Genomic DNA, 21,716 nt, shown 5'->3' with positions numbered 1-21,716 from the left:
GCACTTCGAATGACCGTACTTTTAAGTCAGAAGGGACTCTTTGTTTGTGAGAATGTAATAGAGGCGCGTACTTTGGGACCCTCACAGACTCAGTACGTGCCTTAAGTTTAAGCTACATCTACATTACTACTCACATAAATGTATATCTCGACGTTGAGGAATTAAATTAATCTTTAAGCCGAATAAATATTGTATAATAAAATAGTAAGTAACGTTAATGAGTAAACAAATAATTTCTGATACAAAAGATATGATTTTATATTTAAAACGATGTTTAATATGAAACTTTGTTACGTGTTGAATAATCTCGTCAGTTACAGTATAAACTGCGCTTAACGCCATATAAAAATTAACATTTATTTTTATAATGTAAATTAATATGAATTGATGACAAACAACGAAAGATTGTATCTATCTAATGTTTCGACGTTAAAATGTTTGTTTTCTAAATTTTATATGTAATTTAAATATAATGTGAATGAGACTTTAAGTCACTTAACCCGCCAGGAGGTACAGCGAGAAAAATAAGTGAAGAGGAGAAAGATGAGAAGAAGTAGGACTGGAAGAAAGAGAAGATGCGAAGAAAAGTAAGATGCGGAGGAGGAGGAGGTTGCGGCGAGGCTGACAAGGAAGAGGAACGTGAGAAAGACGAGGAAATGAGAGGAAGGGCTGCGGGACTCCGGAATAAGCCGCAAGGTCTCGGCGGTATCACGTCGTTGTTCTGAGAACCGATCGAATCCTTGATGAACCGCGGCAAAGGAATTGCTAACCGATAGCGCAAATCATTACGGATCCTTCTACAGGTCACACTTCCAAGAACATCGATGATGAAAACATGACAGAATTTCGGCGAGTTCCAAATTTCCATCTTTTAAACATTAAATTATATTTAGATTAGGAAGAAAATTAATTTTTTTTTTCTTCGCGATCTCTTTTCCTTATCTATAACAGCGATGGGAATATTATAATCATGTAGCATAACTTGTTGATCTCGCAAGAAAGTTTCGATATACATTGAAGTACGAGATGTATAGCGACCAGAAAAATATCTTGTTCTCCATTAATTTCTTTTTTTAAATATATTAAAATTCTCATGCACTCCCTTTAATAATAGCCAGAAGAAATCTGAAAGCTGTGAAAGAGATACAGGGCGCGGAAGAGGCAACGTTGCGTGACTCGTCTCGGAGAGCGGCATATGTCGAAGTTGAAAGAATATGCAAAATCTGGAAGAAAGGACTTCCTGCACGATGTACCGAGACGAAACCGCGAGAAAGAAGCGCGTCCGGACGATTGGTAATATTCTTCGCAGCCGATTCGAGGAAGAAACACGATGGAATGAGACGGAATAAGACGTCGCGAGAAGACGCCAGAGGAAAAGAGTGACGAAGAAGATACATGCACAGGTACAGGCGGTGATACTTCGGTGGATTGGATGCTGTTGGATGCAGGTCGTTTCGTGATGCAGACAGGTTTTTCTCGCCGGAGCACACGAGGCCAGCGCCTTCCGGGTTCTCATTTCGGATAAAAAGAAGAGTGCCGCCCAATCGTGGAGGTCCGGCTCAAACTACTCATATGAGAACCGCCCCAGCGGCCACTCTTGCTCGATAAAAAAATATACCGAGAAAAACTTTTGCAAATAACGGACAATTATCCGGCATTGTCACGCGCGACAAATCGTGCGTTTTGCGAATCCCCTTGTATTCTTTTTAAGAGATTTTTCGGGACATGAAGACTTAATGCGTCAGATTTTGTACATCTGGTATTTTTTTAAATTTGTCGCATGATTATTGCACTTGTTGAATATTCGAGAGTGGTTTTGTATTTAATTGAGAGAAAGAGAGAGAGAGAGAGAATTATATACAATAATATGTCAGAAATATTAAAATATATCGAATAAGAGTGAAATATTCGTATATATTATTTTTCGCTACATGTATGTAATTCTTTTTCAGATAATCATTATGTATACTCTAGAAAATTTTCTAATATATATCTTTTTTTATAGCCTGCCTTCTCTTCGTGAAAATTTATTACTGGGGTGGTAAAGCGCAAAGTATTGAAACAGGACTCTACCAGTAAAAGCGTGAAATTTACAGCATTCGAGGAAGGAATAATATTTTTATAGTATTTTTGGAGAAATTTTATTTTCGAAATAATAAATGCGAACGATCCTTTACAGGAAGAAGTTTCTGGGACTAACATATTCTTTACCGGCAAATTTTATTACTACCGTAATTTATAGCGGAAAGATTTCATCATCCCCAAATATATATCAGCAATGTCAAGTATATAAATATTTTGTTCAATCTTTTTTTGGATATTATAACAAAATACATAAACATAGTTAGATACCAAATAATGATAGAGGATCAATGTAACGCTATATTATTCTCGCGACACACTATGCTCGCTAATATTACAGTTTTCCTATTTTTTTATAATTTTTCTGATTTTTATAGATCACATACATACATAAATTTATCCAACTCTTTTAATTTCTTGGTATTTATTTATTGAAATTAAAATTATGACTGATTCTATTGATTAGAAATCGGACATTAAAATATATATATATATATGTATATATAGGTCCCGGCGTATAAACTTAAAGAGCCACATGCTCCGGGTGTCGATCCTATCCTTACACGCTTTCGAGTCGCCGCTATGCGCTGAATAGCGGCGCATCCACGACGGATGAAAGAGATGGGGCCGCGACGAAACCGGGAGGGTTCGTCGCCACGCTCGTTCGCCTCTGTTCCTATGAACGGGGGGACAGCTGTCTCCCGTTTGTTTCCACGTGCGCGAGCGCGAGATGACCGCCGGCGTCGCCGACGACACCGGGGTCACCTAGCCCCGAGAGCATCTCTGTACACTGTGTGCGAATCTCCGATAAAGAACACTCAAAATGTGCAAAATTTTTTGACTGACTTATTAACGATTAACTCATTTTTTAATAAGAAATTTATTGCGATTGATATGATTTTAATGTGATAATAAATTTATCCTTTAAACTTTTTAAATCCAACGCCGAAACATTAAATTAATTAATAATTATTCTAGTATTAATTTAAGATCTTTATAGATTATAAAAATTAGAAAAAAAGAATGTTTTTTAAAGATATTCCACTCAGGTTTAGTTACTTTTTAATTTCTAAACATGATTATTAAATCTATAGATATTGCTTCTAACATTCGTAAATTTCATTATCTGATAAATTTTTTATTTTTATTTTTAAATAAATATTTGCGTAAATAAATTGAAATGAATATTTGCATAAATAAATATATATAATTGAAATCACGAAATGATATAGAAGACTAAAATATAGAAGCAAACTATTTAAAAAACTCGAATGTATATGTGTACCGGAAACGAACGAACAGAACAGCAAGATTAAAGAGCACAATTTTCGAATCATATCAATATGCAAATAATGGCGAGTTGAGCGCGAAACGCGTGAACAGGGGACGATCAAAGCAAACGGAGAGAAAGGAGGAGAGAGACGTGGGAGGTGCAGGAGGGCACGACGACAGGACGACAAGCATACAGGGGCGTGTTCGCGTCTACGACGAGAGACCAGCAGGCGATGCACGCGTGCTGTGTTTGTCCTCGTCTGGCAGTTGCCATGCGGGGCATTGGAGAACCCGCGGGTTGACGTCACTTTATCTCTCCCAACGAGCAATTTAATATTGATAAGTGGAAGCGTATAGCGTTCCGGGATACGGAAAAAAAAAAAAATCGTCTGGTTAGTCGGGTGTCCCGGGATACGCACGCGTGATTGACTGTGACTGACTATTCGCGCACGATAGAAATAAAAGCGCATTGCAAAAGAGACGCATATACAGTAATTACGCCCCTAGTAATTGTATCTGAGTTGACGAAACCTGTATCTTTTTGTAAATCTATCTTGAAAATGTTCAAGTGCAATTGTACATAATGTCAAAAATTGTTGGTTGACAAGAGATTATGATTGAGAGGGAAAGAAAGAGATACGAAAAAGGGGAAGAATTTTTCTGTATCAAAAATGTTTAAAAAAAAAAAAAAAAAAAAAAAATGATACGATTTCTCACATCAGAGAATTTCACATATGAAAAGAATATTTCAAAAGTTAATATCTTTTTGTTAAAATATTATAAATTAAAAAATTTTTAATATGCAAAATTTATGCAAATAAATTTAAGAATTTTCATCAACATTCTTATACATAACAATAAATTTAAGAATTTTCATTAACATTTTTATATATTCTCTTTTCGACTTCCTAGCTGTAATATTTTCATGAAATATTTTGTCCCGAAAAAAAGATTGTGACCCTTTTACGAGTTATTCTATACCTCTCTCGGTTATTGGATATAAAAATGAGAAAGACAATATCGATACGAACAGGAAAGTAACGAAAAAAAAAAAAAAAAAAAAAAAAAAACAAATGTCATCAAACAAAGAACAAGTGTAACCGGAAACATTACAGTTTTACATGAGCGAAAAATCAAAATATGTAATATAATAAATAAATTAAAAAAAAACGTGTGATATAAAATCTTACGTAATAAAATTCATAAAGATATGTATAGAAATAAAAATTATCAGTGTTATATATATTATTATTATTATTATAAAAATTATGTATATATAAGAAAGTTTTAATTAAAAAAAAAAAAAAAAAACTTTCCTAATAATGCAATCAATTTATATATATATATATATATATATATATATATATATATATATATATATATATATAATATATTCATCCGAATACGAATACGTGACTTTTGTCAAGATTCGCTCTATAAATGAAAAAAATTATTTAATACCTCATATATATATAAACTATAAACACATAAAAATAGAAGCAAATATAAAATATAAAAAAAAGAACAGACGTCAAAACAATATCAAATGTTATGCACACTCTCTGAAATATTCTATATAGAAATTGAATATATCTTAATAATATAAAAAAATTATTTGACTGGAGGACAAATGACACATAACAATGATATATCAATACACTAAATCGATAACAAATAAACTTGTAACATATTGACAAACGGCGCCGAGTTCACCTCAAAACAGTAATGTCATTGTTGTTCCCAATTTTTCGTATTACATTATATAACATGTACATGTGTGTGTGTGTGTGTGTGTGTGTGTGTGTGTGTGTGTGTGTGTATGTGTACGTAATTAATATAAAATAAAATAATAAAACTAAAATTATGCGCATTACGCAGATGCGAAAAGATTATAGATCCATAGAAATCTTCAAAGATGCATCTCGTGAGTCTTTCGGCTATCCGGAAGATAATATCAAATTAGCATAACATTCTCCGACACGAAACTTGTATGCATACTATCGAATTAGCATAACGTTCCGAAATGCAAACTTGCATAGATCTTCGTATGTCTTATGATATTGAAACATTGCACAGCTAAAAAACAAATATTCGTCACATGACGCGCGAGTTTGTCCGACTGCGCTTTCCTACTCTTTCTCTTTCCCGCCAAAATATTGCGTTTTGGAAAAAGGCTAACATAAGAAGCACAGCCAAGCTGTTCATTTCAGTTGCGTTCTCCATACTTATCTGTATCTTTTTCCTTCTCTTCTCTCTCCAAAGTCGAAAAATATAGATTTATAAAATTTTAAATACACAAAGTGTGAAAAAAGAAAGAGAGAGAGAGAGAGAGAGAGAGAGAGAGAGAGAGATGTGTATCAAAACAAGCAACCTCAATAGTTTCGGAAATCGGAAATGCGAGTCTTTTACGACAGAAAAACAACACAGACTCACCTTTTTATATCAAGATACATATTGTTCAATGTCGCATTGTTGCGGGGTGAAGGACAAAATCCGTACTGGATACGTAACTTATGTGAGAACGGTGGACCCTTAGCAATTTAAACAATATGGCCGGTCATACACCCTCGAACAACGCGAACTTTGCTATTCTCAAGCGGGAAAACTTTGTCAGTCTCTTACGACGCTGTCACGAATCTGTCGCGAATCACCGATCGCATTCACTTATCCACTGCGGACTCGTCCGATCGATAGTATCTCGTTGACGATCGCGTCAATCTTGACAAGTTTGACAGACGGGGTTTTTGCGAGTGTCTTCACTCCCCGCGACGTCGCGACATCATTTATCTCGCGTGACGCGCGGGGTAACTTCCTGTGACGATGTGTTATTCTCCTGCATTATCGACGATACTTGAAATTAGACTCCATGAATCGCTACGTTATCGACACGACGAAGAATCACCATTTTTTTCAATATTTTACTCCTAACACAATTAACACTGCAGATAGAAAGAAATGAACATTCCATTGTTTTTCGTGGGATCGTTATTTAGCTCTATAAATGGAACTCCGTACATCACAAATGATATTTGTATCCGAACTGAAAGAGCGGAGAATTTCTAGAAATAACAAGTATCTACTACACACGAACAGCGCGTACTTGCGCGAACGTAGTTGCGCACACGAATTGTCAAACTAAAGACTCGTGGCACACGTTGCGATTGTAAAATGCGAGCCAATAAATTACTAGAAATGCAACTGAGTCAAGTGCGTTCGAAAATCTACTCATCGGGTGGAGTAACTTTTGACTAATGAAGACGAAGAAATTTTTTTATCCTGATTGGTCAAACATGAGAGAAGCTCTGCAATTTATATCCGGAATATAACTACAAATAATGTCAAAGTTAATGTCGGTTGATGTGAAATATAAATATATTTTATCGGATATAAATTTTTCATCCGAATATTAAATTAAAATTAAGATCGAAATAAATTAAAAGATTAAAAAAAAAAATTTGTCTTGACTTCACTCTTTCTGTACTATTTGTATTTATAATAAAAGAAATTATGCGCCTATTATTCTTTCAAGAAGGAGAATAATAAAAAATATGATATAGAAAATAAAACTGACACACAAATCTCAGATCACCAATACTGACATGCGTAACCGATAAGATTTTCGCGCCAATTTCATATTCCGTTTATCAGTTTATTAATATTTGCAATAAGTGTCAGCAATAAATATATGATTTAATTAAAAATGAAATTCAGATGCAGAATGATGGATCAGAATATCATGCGGGATTTTACGAGTAAAATCATATTTTCGTATTTCTAACCTTATTAAAAATGTTATTAAAAGTAGATCTCAAATCTCACAAGTTTTCGTTTTTACTAGACGCAATTGTTCTTTATTAATCATAAATATCTCTTTTTTTTCTAGGTATTGTTAACACCATATCCCGAATGGCGAAATACTGCGTTCTACGACTGACACCAGACGAATTATGCTTTAATATCGGCGACGAGCGAATACCTGTGCTTTGGGCTGTACTCTCTCCACAATATCTTTTTACGGAATACATTATGAGCGGAGTGTCGGAGCAGGAAAATGAAATTTATTTAGAGTTTGATGCTTCCATGTTTGCCAGAAGCTTAAATAGTCTAAGGGTAATGGCAAAGAGTGTTAAAATTAAATTGACAAACAAGCGGCAACCTTGTCTCACATTTGATATTGACTTATCTTCCTTGTCTATTGACTCACGACAATGTATACATGATGTGCCAGTGAGGCTTGTACCACGTAAAGAATGGCTAGAACATAAGATGCCAGATATTCCCGAATTTGATGTGAGTATAATAATATGATATATTCTATAAATATATGTATGTATATCTAATCAATGTAATAAAAATAAAAAGTTTTATTTTAGATATCGTTAGAAATACCACACTTGAAGTACCTACGATGTATTATAGATAGAATGAAAAATATGAGTTCGCAACTCATAATAAGTGCCAATAAATGTGGTACAATTATATTAAAAATTGAAATGGACTATGCTACTGTGTCCACTCACTTTAAAGGATTGCAAGTTTGGGAAAGCAGAGAAGAACAGGAATCTATTGATATCTCTGCGACTGTAAGCATAAAGAAATTCGCAATGTTCTTGGGTTGGGACATTCTCCATCCAGATAGTGTCAAATGTAATTTATTACAGGAGAAGATGGTAAAACTGACTTTAGATGTAGGAGAATATATTCAAATGCACTATTTTATACCAGCCATTGTCTCCTGAATAAAATGAAAAGAACTTAAATCTGTATTAATAATATTGAAATGCAAAATATATATTTTCCAATTTTTTTGTTCATTCTTACGCTCAATACATTTATATCATATTCACTCACACTCTTCACTCCCCGATAAATGGGATAACACGGTATGTTAATTTCAAAAAAATAATTTTTATAAGTTTAAAATAAGTTAACTAATTGTATGCTAAATGTAAGTTCTGTTCACTTTCTTGTCTAAAACTCTGATGCATCTGATCAATATGTTGTATTTTCTGGCTCAACAAAGCCGTTTGCTGATCTAGCCATTGTAAACTGTTCATATGTGCATTCAAAATTTTGCCAATTTGAACAATAGGATCACTGGAATCCTGAGCGCGGTTAGCTTCATTTAAGTGTTCTATTATTTCCTTTAAATCCTCTGACATACGTTTTAATTGTGTATCGAGATTCTCTGATAAACGATAAGTATATTCTCGATCGGAATCCGAAATAGAAAGAGATGCTAATTCTTTTTCTAATGGTACTAAACATTCTTGTAACTCTTTCTGTTGTCCAACCTGAGAGAATATACATATATTGTTTGCTTTAGTTTAATTAAAATTCAATATAATTTCACTTTAATTTTAATTTATTATCTTTAATTTAAACTTTAGATATATGTATATATATATATATATATATATATATATATATATATATATATATATATTAAATGTTATATATTTAAAAACTTTGTAGATTTACATGCTGCAAATATATGTTACTTACGACATAATCCAGTTCATGTTCCAATTGTTGCTGCTCAATTTTCACTCTTTCAACCTCTTGATTCAATGTCACTATCTTCTCCCCATTTGTTATTAACAATTTATCCCAAGTATTGATTTGTGTTGCTTGATTCACAAATACCTTCTCTTGCTCTTCCAAATCTAAGGTCCACTTATTAATCGATTCTTCAAGCTGACAGAAATTAATTGCTCCTGATGGAATACCAGTTACAGAACTAACACTGCAATAAAATAAGGAATTTTAGAAGCTTAATAAATTGAACAATTGAATTTATTTTGTCGTTTAGTAAGCGCATAAATTGATTGTTATTGATTTGATGAACAAAGATTTCATGATTACTAATAGAGCTACTTACGTAGTGGCGGTACCTAAAGAAGTATGCGTAGAGGGTGCTGTTAGACTCGTTGAAATAGCAGCTGAAGTTGTTTTGCTCAAAGGAAATCCTGTGGAACTTGTTGTTGATGTTCCAACTCCAAAACTAAATCCTGACGCTGTGGTTGTCGCAAGAGAAAATCCTGTAGTTGCAGTTGTGGTACTACTGTAGCCTGTTTTTGAGGCATCAAATGTAAGTCCTGGTGCTATAGATGGAACTGTAGCTACGGAGCTAGGATTGCTAGGGAGATTAAAATTTGGAACATTTGCTGCCGTAGATGTTGTTGTCGCAATTGTGTTGCTAAGACCAAATCCAGTTCCAGTAGGCATAGCATTCGGAGCGCCAAAAGTCAAACCAGTTGATCCTATAAATATAATATATACATGTTATAATATCTTTCTTACATCTTATAAAAAGACTGAATAAAACAAGGAAATTTTTTATATTGCACCAAAAAATACCTGTCATAGGTTTTGATGCTCCAAAACTGAGACCTCCTGTTGTAGTCGTTGCAAGAGAAAATCCTGTAGCTGCAGTTGTGGATGTTTTTGCAGCATCAAAGGAGAGTCCTGACGATGCGGATATAGGCATCGTACTGCTCGTCAGATTTGTAAAACTTGGCAGGCTAGAGACTGTAGATATGGATGTTGTTGTTGCAGTTATACCACTACCGAGGCCAAAGCCAGTACCAGGAACCATAGTATTTGGAGTGCCAAAAGCCAAACCAGTAATTCCTGATAGAAATACAAACATTAACGTGTCAAAATGTTGATCTTCTATCCGAATTCAAAAAGAAACGGGAAAGACACAAGGAAATATTTTATTCGCTTTTTATCAAAACACGTGCTATACCTGCTGTAGATTTTGGAGTCCCAAAGGACAATCCGGTGTTTTGAGGTGTACTCATCGTTTATACCCTTGACGCACTACGTGTTCAGCTAATTTAAGAGAGAAATAGCAGTTATCTCTTCTTTACGGATTTTTCTTTCTAAGACGCACTATACTACGAGGTTAAAAACGACTATTGTAAGCATAGCATACATAAAGGTAGATAGGCATACCTTGTACCGTTTCATAGTATATGTTAGATTTGCCAGAATGGGAAAAAATAAAGCGACGACCAATCCGATAACGGCCTCTTGCGGATAACGACCAATCCCGTCGACAAGAAAATTTTTACTCCTCTGATCATCCTATGCTAGAGATAAATATATGTTTATAGCAAATGCTCAGTCTATAGTCTATATATATACATTTATGATTGAATTATCACGTGGTATAATAATCAAAATGATATATGTATCAGAATTGATGTTGTGGTAAAATAAATTCTCCCGCTTCCCGGTTCCCGGCGGGGGAGCCGGCATGCGTGCCAGCTGATACACTTACATCACACGAGAGAGACGAGTTGGAGCCTCACGCTGTCATCGTTCGCCTCCCAGACGTTCTGCGTTCAGATGAGAATTATTCATACGCGACCCTGTGCTGTGCTAGCGTTAGAAATAGCGTGGAACAGTTTTTCGACTCTAATAGCGTCGAAATATCTGGAGTTAACTCCGATTTGATCGGAAATTAAATGAGTGTGTTTCGAAAAATATTCTGTGAAGATTATGATAAATTTTACATTAAAGTTTGCGTTGCCTGTGTGAAAAATTTTGTTTAAAAAAAGTTATATACGTTGTTTTATATAAATATAATTTGTACACAGTTTTATCATGTTGGCTTTAATTAGTTTATATGTATGTTTTTGTTTATTTCGAGTTGCATGCAGCTCGACGCTGACAGCACCTCCTCTATCAGCTCTAATAGTTGCGTTTGAGAGCGTGTATGATTTATCGTTACTTGCCAATACTTTATCGGATCAAGGGATCTATGCGACATTGATAATACCGTCTTATGCTGCTAATGATCTTTATAATAATATAGTTGATGTTGAAGTGTTGCAATTGAATGTTGATATTGATAAATCTGTATCTGTTGATACACGCGCATTAGAAGCCTGCAATAGTCTCTTCAGGGATGAAGAGATATTAAAAAAGATACAAGAATTTCAGCCTACATTCACCATATTTCCAGCATTAAGGTATATCGATTTTAAGAATTTTCGAATTTAATTTTCAGTTTTATAATTCTACCATTCTATATATATGTATGTGTATGTATGAAATGAATGCATTATTAATGCAATCGAATATTAACATTTGGTAATATATAATTATTAATAGTTTTTTTCTGTATCCTTGCATATATATTATGTATATTTTTTCATTATTTTTTAGACATGATGGCTGCTTACTTCCATTTGTCAAACATATCGGATCCATTCCAGTAATTTGGATAACGAATCCAGATGAAGAACTATATGCATTTAAATGTACTGGAGTTGCTCTGCCGATACATAGTGGCGGATTTTGGTCTAGACTCTCAACAAGTTTTGCAGGAAGATCTATATTCTCTACTGCTAAAAATGGCTATCTAACTCCCACTTTGAAATTAGCAACCAAGTACTTATCAGATGTTAATTTCGATTTGGTTCATCTTTATTCTGATGTTCGTCTAGTACTTTGGGGAGCTGATACAGTGTTGCGTTCCAATTTTGCATTTTTGACACAACTACTTGTGGAGGTTTGTAATTTGCACATTGTTCTTTATTTTCTTATTGTGTTACTTTAAATATTTCAATTTGTATATTTGCAGACTGTTTCAAAATTATAATAATTTAATATCTGTTTAAAATTGTTTTAAACAGGTAGGCTGTCATCATTGCAGAGGCGCACATCCCTTATCCGGGGATTTACAAAAATCATTGGTAGAACATAGACTGGGTACCATTGTTGCTCTATTAGACGAAAATTACGAGACATTGATACAAGAATTAGCAAAAAAATTGCCTCAAGGTAGAGAAGGTCAAGCTATTGTGTGGAGAATGAACAAAGGCTATACAAATGTTGTTCTACCGGAAAATCTTTTTATACGCGAAGATATTGATCGACAAGACCTTATAGGTAAGATATAATTATTTATATATTGATAAAAAATAAATATCTTTTTTCACAAGAATTTGAGAAAAATTTTGTGAGAGAGATATATAAAATAAAGTATTTTAATATTTAAACGCTGATTATATAAGTTATAAACTGTAGCATATATATGTTACTATAATACAAATAAAACTTTTTAATTAAGTAAATTCTCAAATTTGACATAAGAGATTCTTATCGGAGAGACCTTTATTTCTCTTCCACAGCAACATTAACAGTAAAAGGAAATAATGGATCCAGACGTTTACTTTACTTTAGTAGAATACATGTCTGGTGAAATGCGAGATCTCTCCAAAGCACCATTGAATTGAATAATCGCGCGAGGATAATACGGTAATAGTGTGCGAGCACATTCACCTTTAATGCTGTTGCGCCATTGTTACAGGTTACAGCCGAACCCGAGTAGTGTTGAGTCATTGTGCCGATACGGAATTCTTGGAAGCCGCCTTTCACGGGACGCCCGTGATATGTCTGCCGAGGGATACGCACGAGTCTCGCAATACCGCTCGCGCGGTCGAGTTGGGCTTCGCCCGCTCCATGGAGCACAATTACGCCTCAGCCGAGGAGATAGCAAACAACGTGCACGAAATACACGAGACGGCAGCTTATCGTGAGAGCGCGCGAAAAGTCTCCTTAGCGATACGCGATAGACTCAATCCGGCTTCCGACAGGCTCGTTTATTGGCTGGGTTACGTCGCGAGAACGAAAGATGACGGTAGGAAATTTCACAAACCAAAGAACCAGGCGAAGACGCTTACGGAGGATATCCAGTTCTTCGTCGGTCTTCTGGTAGGGATAATCTTCGGGATCGTCTCCACGGGCAGCGCGGTGGTCATGCGATATCTAATTACGGCTAACAAAGTGCAAAAATCGAAGGGGCGATACACGCGATAAGCGTGATGTTACGTCGAGATTCGATTTGATATACGTATGTATTTGTGGACATTTCTTTATATATATATTTATATAAATGCACGTAGAATACAGGTACATACGAATACAAATGTTTTACGAACTAGGATTTACCTAACTAGTTTTACGAACTAGTTAGAGCGCGAAGAGACGTTGTTATTATAACTATCATTATTATGAGAATATACTTTCTCATAATACAATTGAGGAAACTACGAATATAATAATGTGATGTATTATCGTGAAGAAAATAAATTACACAATTTCTCAATACTGATTTCTGTATGTCGTTGACATGAGCGTATTCCCTCGTGTTCACATTTATCGCTAAATTCTTATAATATTACGGACGAATCGCGATGTCTACTACGCATTGCTTAAGGCCGTATCCTAAACAAATAAGCCATAATAGATATATGCAACATCGCGAAATAAGTAGTATGTTAATAGCTCATATTCACATGATATAATACTCACTACGCGATTGCTTTTGTCATCAAATTTTCTTCAAATTTTATATACTAATTAATCTGATTTATATACGTATAGAAATTTACTAATGCATTCTAAACACATGTATTTCCTCATAACTAAATAATACACCAATTTTACTGTATTTGAATATATCATTCTTTTCGATAATGTAGTAAACTTATTTCAGCAAATTGTTGGAGACGCAGATTCGTGTTCGTAAATGTATTGTTGTATAATCTTTAATAACTATAAAATAATAATAACAATATATGTGAAAAATATGTCAAACAATGTCTATATCTTTTGAAATAATAATTGCGTGATGCGTTATGCAACTATGATTTGTTCGACCAAAGAAAACGCGTGACATTCGCTGTAAACATGAATATCGGCTGATATGGGTTGGAAAATTTGTGAAATGACTAGACTGCCGACTTAAATTAATGCGGCATATACGATAAAGCAGTCATTTATATATAAAATGTATATGTATATTAAATATATAAAAAACAGTGACAGAGTGAGATAAAGTCGCGGATAATTTATATATTTCGTGAATCGCGAAGAACGCAAGACGCAATAATTCTTTCTAAACGAAGCCGATACATAACGCTTACGTATATATACAACGATGATTATGGTCGTAGAGTCTAGAAAAAACGGTGAGACACTATTTACATTCATTGGCAGAATTGTTCCCGATTCGTGCGAGTCAAGACGCGAAAATTTGACGGTGTATTTTTGCTTCGCCCGATGAACTCTCGAGAAGATATCTCACCCCTCGTGATTCGCATCGTTCATTCTCGTGCCTAAACTTTGCTCCGTACTTGAGCAAAATGAAGATTCTATGCATTAGAGAGCATTGGTATATATCTGTGAGACACACTGTAAGAATCTATACCTCGATAATAAATAGGATACTCATGTAATCCTATACGCAATCATACGCTAATGTGTGCGAGAGCGCGAGAAAAGTAATTTTCATGTAATCATGATCTCTATATCACCTGTACCATTCTATACCAGTTTTTGCTTTATATGTTCTCTCACTTGCTCTTTTTCTCGCTCTCTTTTTCCCTGCTATACATGGAAACAATAAATTGGCACATCAAGGCGCGATATGGAGCGTTGCGAGATGCGTAAACATGTCACACAGAGATAAATCTAGATAAAATTTCGACGAAATCATCTATCACTCGATTCTTGCTAAAAAGAATACGCGTATATTAATTACACGATATATATAGATGTATAAAATAAATAAATATATATATATATATATATATACTTATGTATATATTTGTAATAGTCGAAAGAGGGATGATAAGAACTTGATGCCATACAATGCGTTTGCATTATTTCAAAACTCGGATTGTGTCAGATCACGTGACTCCGATGATGCAAGGCGAGCATGCGTGACATGCGTGTTAATGTGTTCTTGGAATATATAAATCTCTCCTTTGTGGTACGTCCGAGTCGAGATAATATTACGCGATTAAATGTAAATTAAAGTAACACATTGACTTTCAATGCATTAATGTTCGCGTAAGTAACGTGGCACCTGACAGTCAAACCATCATGATAAGCCACGCAACAGCAACTTCGCAAGCATATCGTTACATTAGCCGCACGATAATAATAATACTGAGAATATCTTGATCATTGGCGGGGGGGGGGGGGGGGACTTTCATTCGAACTTCTTTGTAGTGTAGATAAAAACATATCCTAGCTGTTTAAAATGATCTTTAAATCGACAGATCATACATATATATATATATATGGCTAACACTGAAGCAAATGTTTTAGTAGAAAATATAATAAAAATCATCTATTTTATGAAAACATGCGCGTGTACCAAATTATAATATACAATTCGTATTATATTTATCGTTCATAATTCTTGGTATATATTTTTTATCTCTCTTTAGTCTCTTATAGAAACAAATGCCTCAGAGTCAAACATAAGCGAATGCTTTCATATCGAAATTCACATTTTTCAAAGTATTGGCTTCAATAAGAGCGTTTGCTGTGCTTTGCTTATGCGATCGATAGTTGCAGAAGAATCGAACTTATTACGATTATATCAGGCGGAAACAGCATCGGCGTAACGTATCGTTGTGTAGCCTCTTGCGGCGTTAACTAACGAGGATATACAACGTAAAACGTGGCAACGAATAATTAATTCAAACTTAAAGAATAAAACGTGAGCGCGTTTTCCTATAGATAGGCCGAACGAACTCCGGAATGCATTTATCGTCTAATTACACACATGCTCCTCCCGTGTATGTCGACACAACTCGCACTTTACGTGACAGCACCAGACGAATCGACATTTGCATTTCTCGGTGACGTCCCGCACTCGCGTTTGGTAGCCTCGACCACAGCACAGCAGCCGGCATCCATCAAGACCAAGAGACGTCCGATTGCATATCCTTCCTCGTGTACCGGGAATGCCGAGTCTGCGGAAAGAATAAAATGACGGTGTTACTACGCGAAACCGCGTAATAATAATTTGTAGAGATAGAAAAACGGATATATGAACAGCGGCGCTGACGCTAGCAAGAATTTTCCAATTAATTCCTTAAATAAAAAAAACTTTTACATTCTTCGATGTAAAATTATTTCACTTGTATAATGAAATAATGTAATAAAGCGTGAGATATACATATACGATCATGTTTTCTATAAAATTTTCTTATATATTTTGTGATTTATATCATAAGTATATAAAAGAAATACTTAATACAATATCTCTTACATTAGCGGTAAAAGGATGAAATATACATTTAATATTTCTTGAATCTGTAAAATGTGTAACAATATTATATATTTAATTATTACTGATGCGCGCGCGCACACATACACACAAAATAAATATTACTAAAAGTTTCAAGATGACTAAATTGGCAGTGTGTCTTTGCGCAGCGCGAATTAGACTCACGTAAGATTCCTTTCACAGTAATCAGGACTGTCCTCGAGATAAACTAGATCCGTCTTATTCGGTCGTTTAAGATCAGGACGCGCTGGTTTGAGCCTGGCTGGTCTTCTTCCACCTCGTTGAGCCAATCGTACCAGAGCGGCACCTTCGTGCAAAGCTGCCAGAGCGACTCCGGCCATCCTGAACGCCGGAAGTCTTCTCCAGCACACACGTACACTGCACGAACCGGACATACCTGTCGCAGAAAGAAGAAGAGGAAAAATAAAATAAAAGGAATTATTCGGTAGATGAAAAAACAAAGGAAATCTACTTATAATATATTTGTTATATAAAAAATTATGATATATTATGCCTGTTGATATACAATCGTCCAACGATGTACGTAAAAAAATCTCTTATTAACATCTCGTTACCCACCGTGACACTTGCATACACGCTGCATCCTAGAGCGAATTGCACGTCTACCGGCCTCACTATCATGTTTCCTCATCAACTGGCCAGCCAGCCCTTTCGGCCCGTGCAGGACGCCTTCTTTCACCGGTTCCTCTCCACTGTCGGACCAGTCTCGTGAAAATTTTTCACCAAATTGTATATCCTGCGCATAACAAATTGTACGTTTCAATATATTCCAAAATTAGCAACTTTTACATGTCAAAAATTTAAAGATAAAGAATATATTGAAACATATTGTTAGATTCGTCTAACAAACATTTGAAAAAGAATACGACTCTTAAAAATATTTTTTCAAAATTCCTGTATTACCTGAGGTCCCTTTTCATTTTCCGGCTTCATAACAATGAGCCAACAATAGCCATAGAGATTAAGAGAATAGATCCTAAATTTGCTGAGGGGATTTCGTGTAGAACATAGTACTTAAACATCTCTCCAGCTTTATAACTTCAGAACCAGCTTTACATACGATATTCATGATAATAAATGTGCGATACGCGGTAAAAGTTTCGTATAGTTGAATACGTATATATAAATGCTTTTGTCTTTCTCGAATATTTACCGACATGTCAACAAGCTGAGATTATACTTTTTACTTTCGCTGTCAGATTCTGTCTAAACGTAATCCTTTCCGTGAGCAACGTCACTCTCCCTCTTTCAAACGGCATTACACCCGTCGACTTATCGATGACAGCCTTCTACAGTCGAGTCATCGAGGAAGGGCGGTCTTTAATAGTATTTATAGTTATAAGTTATAAATACTTACTATGATTAAAATAAATATTTCAACCTTATTTTATTATTAATATCGAAAAATCTGAATTATGTAAAAGAAACTATTGCAATCCATTATATGAACCATTTCTAATTTTATATAACAATATATTAAATTATATTATATTTATTAAAAGGATATTTTGAATTGTACCTCTGTATTAAATAATTTGCGATTAGTATCGCATGATGATTTAGATACTTTAAGAATCGCGGTGTCGCTTTTCCATTTTGAATTTCTCCGCCAGTTGTGAAATATTCAAATCGTTTTGCACGCACATACGTCACGCGATGTGACGCTTACGATTGGTTCGTCGCTTCGGTCTTCGGTTTCGATATGTCGAGATCGACGATGATTGCGATTCTCGTAATCGTCTCGGCAATGGTATAACGCGCGGCAACGCATTTCTATCGCTCCGGTATTTATCACGATTGTTGACCGTGTCTAAAAACGAATTATTCGCGCGAAAGACTCTCGCGAGTGTCTCGTCAAGTGGCGGATATTTCGTCGCAACGGAATTAAGTCATGTGGTCGCTGTTACACGATATTTCCTCGTCGAAGTGCAACGAGTGCACGATCAAGTATATGTACATTATCGTTTTCTAATTAATTGCCACGATATCATTATGCATCATTATTATCGCCCGTAATAATTTTATCGATTTGATAAATAGCCAAATCTGAATATTTACAGAGTCTCTTACTCCTCTATCGAATAATATATTTTACATAATTACCCTAAATGTGTTAAATATATTTTGTATCTCGTATTCTCTCTCTCTCTCTCTCTCGATTAAATTTAATGTTACCGACGATCGATCGTAAAGAATTTTTCAATTATTTTCGAACTCACAGGCTCTCTAGATAATTATAAAAATTTCCCCGGTCTCGATCGATAAGTCAGTTACCTCAGGCCATATATCGTGTTGACTGCTTCGAGATATGGCTCAAGAGTAGGTAAATATCATTACCTCTGAGTATCTGTCATCAGTTATCCGTGACATTTCTTCACCGAACTTATCCTTGTTAAGATATATATATATATATATATATCCGGTTCCTCTATAACTCTTTTCGGTTTTCTTACACCTTAACTTTCGCGCGCGCATGATTAGATACGTCATCTTTCTTGTCACGTGGTGCTCTCTTGACAAAATAGGCGTTAGAATATTAGAAGAAAAATTAAAATGGTAAATGTAATAAAAGAAATTATATTCTTCTTGCAATACGAAATATTTCCACGATCATTCAATCGGCATATAAAGATGTAAAAAAGATTAATTAATTATCGCATATAATTCATGCTAATCAAATTCGATAATGACGCTACCAATATTCCTTATGCGAATTAAAAATGTTTATGAAATGATACGAATCATTGTTATATTCCAAACGTGAAAAAAAACATCTTATACGATTAAAAAATATTTAAATTCGTGAATACTCTGATTACATTAAATTATCTCTGCACGTGTCGCACCTCTACATGTGGACACGTAGAGGACTCGTCCTCGTATTCAAGTAAGTTACGTGTCCGGATTGTAGGGAGAAAGAGCGGTGTGGGTTGTTGCAACTTAACAAGCTTAGCTCCCTTAATCCCCTTGTAAGCCGGCAATGTCTACAAGGGGTCAGCCGTTCGCATGAAACGCATCCGTTTACCGTGCCCGAGCTTTGTCTTCAAGCTAGTAGTATTAAAATTGGCGTCGAAAGAAACGTCGGTGAAAGACGACAGGGAAAGAGAGGGAGAATGACGGAAAATTATCGATGCGCGAGTCTCAATCATTCGTAACGCGATCTTGAGAGGGAATATACAATATTAATATCGTATCAAAATATGTAAAAATGATGATATTTAATATATTAAATTATTTCTCGAAATCTCTTAAAGAGGGATTAAATTTTGAAGTTTTGAAATAAATGAAATATATATCTAGACAAATAAATAATTAGAGAACTCTAATATAATAAAAGATATACGATATTCTCGTAAAAGTCGATAAATCATTATTATATATGGCGGAAAAAATACATCAATGACTAGACGACAAGAACATAGGTGAAGGCTCATATGTATATGATAAATATGTAAAAAAAAAAATATATAGCATTCTCTCACCTCGCTGCATCCTCCCCATTGCCAATTGTTCGGATGTCGCGATCTTACTCGATTGTCGCAGGAGCAATCGGTAAGCTCGCCTCTGGAACAGGCTCTCGTGACGCTGTAAGCGACCCCGGCTGCTGATATAGCATATATGAACGCGGCCTCTCGACTATCTGCGAAACGTACGCATTTTTTGTGTGTTGCACGCTATGTAAGCCAATCCACTCGTGGAGAGGTACTTGATGTTACGAGTGTTAGCATCGGCGCAAGTAACTCTAAGAAGCGATACATTCGACACGCGGTAGTCAAGCATCGGACCGTGAGTACTTACTGACTAACGTGACGCCGCCAAACACGTTCTCGGGATTTTCCGGGCTGACGGAACAGTTCCATCTCGCTGATGTAAACTGGTGCTGACACTCCTCTATGGCGAGCCTAGCGCCCGCGCTGACTGCCTGCAAGTAAAACGGTGAAAGCTAAGAATATCAAAAGAAGCGCCGCTTTCGGATATTTAAAAAAGAAACTCGTTTACTCGTATCAAACAAGTTGATTTTTAAACAACTTTTTTTTTGTTTTTTAAATTTTGTCTGTGATTCTATAGAATATTGATATATTATTGTGTACGCGATAAAAAATTTGCTCAACATGAAAAATCAACGTCGAAATAGAAAAATATATTGATGCGTAAAAAGAAAATATATTATTAAGAATTCGAAAATTTATTATTTAACGTAATAATTTTTATTCAAGAAATATCCTTTGTGGCATTTATTATTAATTTTCATCGACCAATATCTTTTTTATTTTACCATGAATGTAATTAATAATTTAAAAGCATATTGACAATTACTATTTAATAATTCTATGACTATGCATCATGAAATTAATATACAACTTTCTCGATTTGCAGTTTTAATTGACAATGTGCGAGGACATGCAAAAACACGCGCCCCAACGGGGCACGCTTTAAAAAGTCCGTATAAATCACGGCTAAAGTATATCTAGCAATGATCGTCGATATCGGCGGACGTTTCCGTAGGTACATCGATGGAAAGCGGTCAGCCGTTTCTTAACGGGTTTGGTTGGTCGTTAAAAAATTAAACTTCGATAGCCGAATCGACATATGAATATTCATGCTCGGCCCTTTCGTCGGTAAAGCTATACTCTCGGAAAAGCGGGCAGGCCCCGCTGTCGGCGGTGTTCAAAGAGATATATCGTGCCTCGAGTGTTTCTTCAGGTTTACCTAGGTACACCTAGATAGATTCCTAGACGACCGCTTTCCCCTTTTCTCTTCGTTCTTCCCTGCTCATCCCCGACAAGTTTTGTGCATTAGGGAAAGGTAAATGCGATTTCGGAGCCAGCCACGTGAACCACACAACGTTCGGCTCTCTCGTTTTGTCACGATCAGTGCCGAAACTAAACCGTATGCCGATCAGAAAACAAATTTGTTCCGCTTAAGGAAGTTTGTACCTACCTATCCCTATTGTGACTATCGCGGTAATTCATTGTATTCTTGGATGACGAATAATATATATCCCGTCGCGAGAGCGGCGCTTTCTCTATTCCGCAACATGTGGAATCACAATTAGATTTACAAAATGTATTGTTTGAGTAGGTAAAAAAATGTGTTTAACAATATACCGATCGTTGTTTAATTCTTTTCTCGTCAATTGTAATTTCAACAAAGGTTTATATGAGTCGAGCTAATGGAAATATAAGATATTTTTTAACATCGTGTTAAACTTTATTCAAACAAATATTTTTTTTTATAA

At 35.2% G+C, this 21,716-nt stretch overlaps 6 protein-coding genes across 10 annotated transcripts in view; 3 read left to right on the top strand and 3 right to left on the bottom strand.

Moving 5' to 3' along the window:
* Positions 1 to 6,394, bottom strand: part of Myb (proto-oncogene like protein Myb) — a 28,775-nt gene extending 22,381 nt beyond the window's left edge. The window contains exon 1 of the mRNA XM_070293594.1: positions 5,788 to 6,394. Coding sequence (XP_070149695.1) covers positions 5,788 to 5,807 — 20 coding nt within the window. The 5' untranslated portion in view covers positions 5,808 to 6,394. The remainder of the gene's footprint in view (positions 1 to 5,787) is intronic.
* A 245-nt stretch (positions 6,395 to 6,639) lies between these two features.
* Positions 6,640 to 8,218, top strand: Hus1-like (Hus1-like checkpoint clamp component). 4 transcript variants are annotated; one of them, XM_070316320.1, is made up of 4 exons: positions 6,862 to 7,106; positions 7,238 to 7,644; positions 7,728 to 7,937; positions 8,016 to 8,218. In XM_070316320.1, the coding sequence occupies exons 1-4, from the start codon at positions 7,055 to 7,057 to the stop codon at positions 8,091 to 8,093; spliced, it is 747 nt and encodes a 248-aa protein (XP_070172421.1). In that variant the 5' UTR covers positions 6,862 to 7,054; the 3' UTR covers positions 8,094 to 8,218. The 4 variants fall into 4 exon arrangements, with proteins under 4 accessions (XP_070172420.1, XP_070172419.1, XP_070172421.1 ...); XM_070316319.1 differs by lacking the exon at positions 6,862 to 7,106 and adding an exon at positions 6,640 to 6,697 and having other exon boundaries at positions 7,728 to 8,218; XM_070316318.1 differs by lacking the exon at positions 6,862 to 7,106 and adding an exon at positions 6,647 to 6,703 and having other exon boundaries at positions 7,728 to 8,218.
* Nup62 (Nucleoporin 62kD) lies at positions 8,125 to 10,280 on the bottom strand. The gene is made up of 5 exons (XM_070316315.1): positions 10,106 to 10,280; positions 9,715 to 9,987; positions 9,236 to 9,617; positions 8,860 to 9,100; positions 8,125 to 8,648 (listed from the first exon to the last, which is right to left on the bottom strand). The coding sequence occupies exons 1-5, from the start codon at positions 10,158 to 10,160 to the stop codon at positions 8,286 to 8,288; spliced, it is 1,314 nt and encodes a 437-aa protein (XP_070172416.1). The 5' UTR covers positions 10,161 to 10,280; the 3' UTR covers positions 8,125 to 8,285.
* Positions 10,281 to 10,506: 226 nt separating this feature from the next.
* Positions 10,507 to 13,866, top strand: LOC138945093 (UDP-glucuronosyltransferase 2B19). 2 transcript variants are annotated; one of them, XM_070316314.1, is made up of 5 exons: positions 10,507 to 10,833; positions 11,015 to 11,336; positions 11,533 to 11,878; positions 12,003 to 12,258; positions 12,680 to 13,866. In XM_070316314.1, exons 1-5 carry the CDS (start codon positions 10,830 to 10,832, stop codon positions 13,186 to 13,188), a joined length of 1,437 nt encoding a protein of 478 aa, XP_070172415.1. In that variant the 5' UTR covers positions 10,507 to 10,829; the 3' UTR covers positions 13,189 to 13,866. The 2 variants fall into 2 exon arrangements, with proteins under 2 accessions (XP_070172415.1, XP_070172414.1); XM_070316313.1 differs by having other exon boundaries at positions 10,507 to 11,336.
* A 1,675-nt stretch (positions 13,867 to 15,541) lies between these two features.
* Positions 15,542 to 21,716, bottom strand: part of LOC138932105 (protein Wnt-4) — a 35,014-nt gene continuing 28,839 nt past the window's right edge. The window contains exons 3-7 of the mRNA XM_070293681.1: positions 20,276 to 20,399; positions 19,960 to 20,117; positions 17,036 to 17,213; positions 16,622 to 16,853; positions 15,542 to 16,139 (exon numbers count right to left, since the gene is read on the bottom strand). Coding sequence (XP_070149782.1) covers positions 15,938 to 16,139; positions 16,622 to 16,853; positions 17,036 to 17,213; positions 19,960 to 20,117; positions 20,276 to 20,399 — 894 coding nt within the window. The 3' untranslated portion in view covers positions 15,542 to 15,937. The remainder of the gene's footprint in view (positions 16,140 to 16,621; positions 16,854 to 17,035; positions 17,214 to 19,959; positions 20,118 to 20,275; positions 20,400 to 21,716) is intronic.
* The window catches only part of LOC138932108 (neurotrimin), a 57,430-nt gene continuing 54,049 nt past the window's right edge, over positions 18,336 to 21,716 (top strand). Inside the window, exon 1 of the mRNA XM_070293686.1 lies at positions 18,336 to 18,424. Within this exon, the coding sequence (XP_070149787.1) occupies position 18,424 (1 nt within the window). The 5' untranslated portion in view covers positions 18,336 to 18,423. The remainder of the gene's footprint in view (positions 18,425 to 21,716) is intronic.

Source organism: Polyergus mexicanus, unplaced genomic scaffold (assembly GCF_030449975.1).
Source record: "Polyergus mexicanus isolate NDT 795.1 unplaced genomic scaffold, iyPolMexi1.0 SCAF_3, whole genome shotgun sequence".
In the NCBI taxonomy this organism is placed as follows: domain Eukaryota; kingdom Metazoa; phylum Arthropoda; class Insecta; order Hymenoptera; family Formicidae; genus Polyergus; species Polyergus mexicanus.
This window is presented reverse-complemented; position numbering and strand designations above follow the sequence as displayed.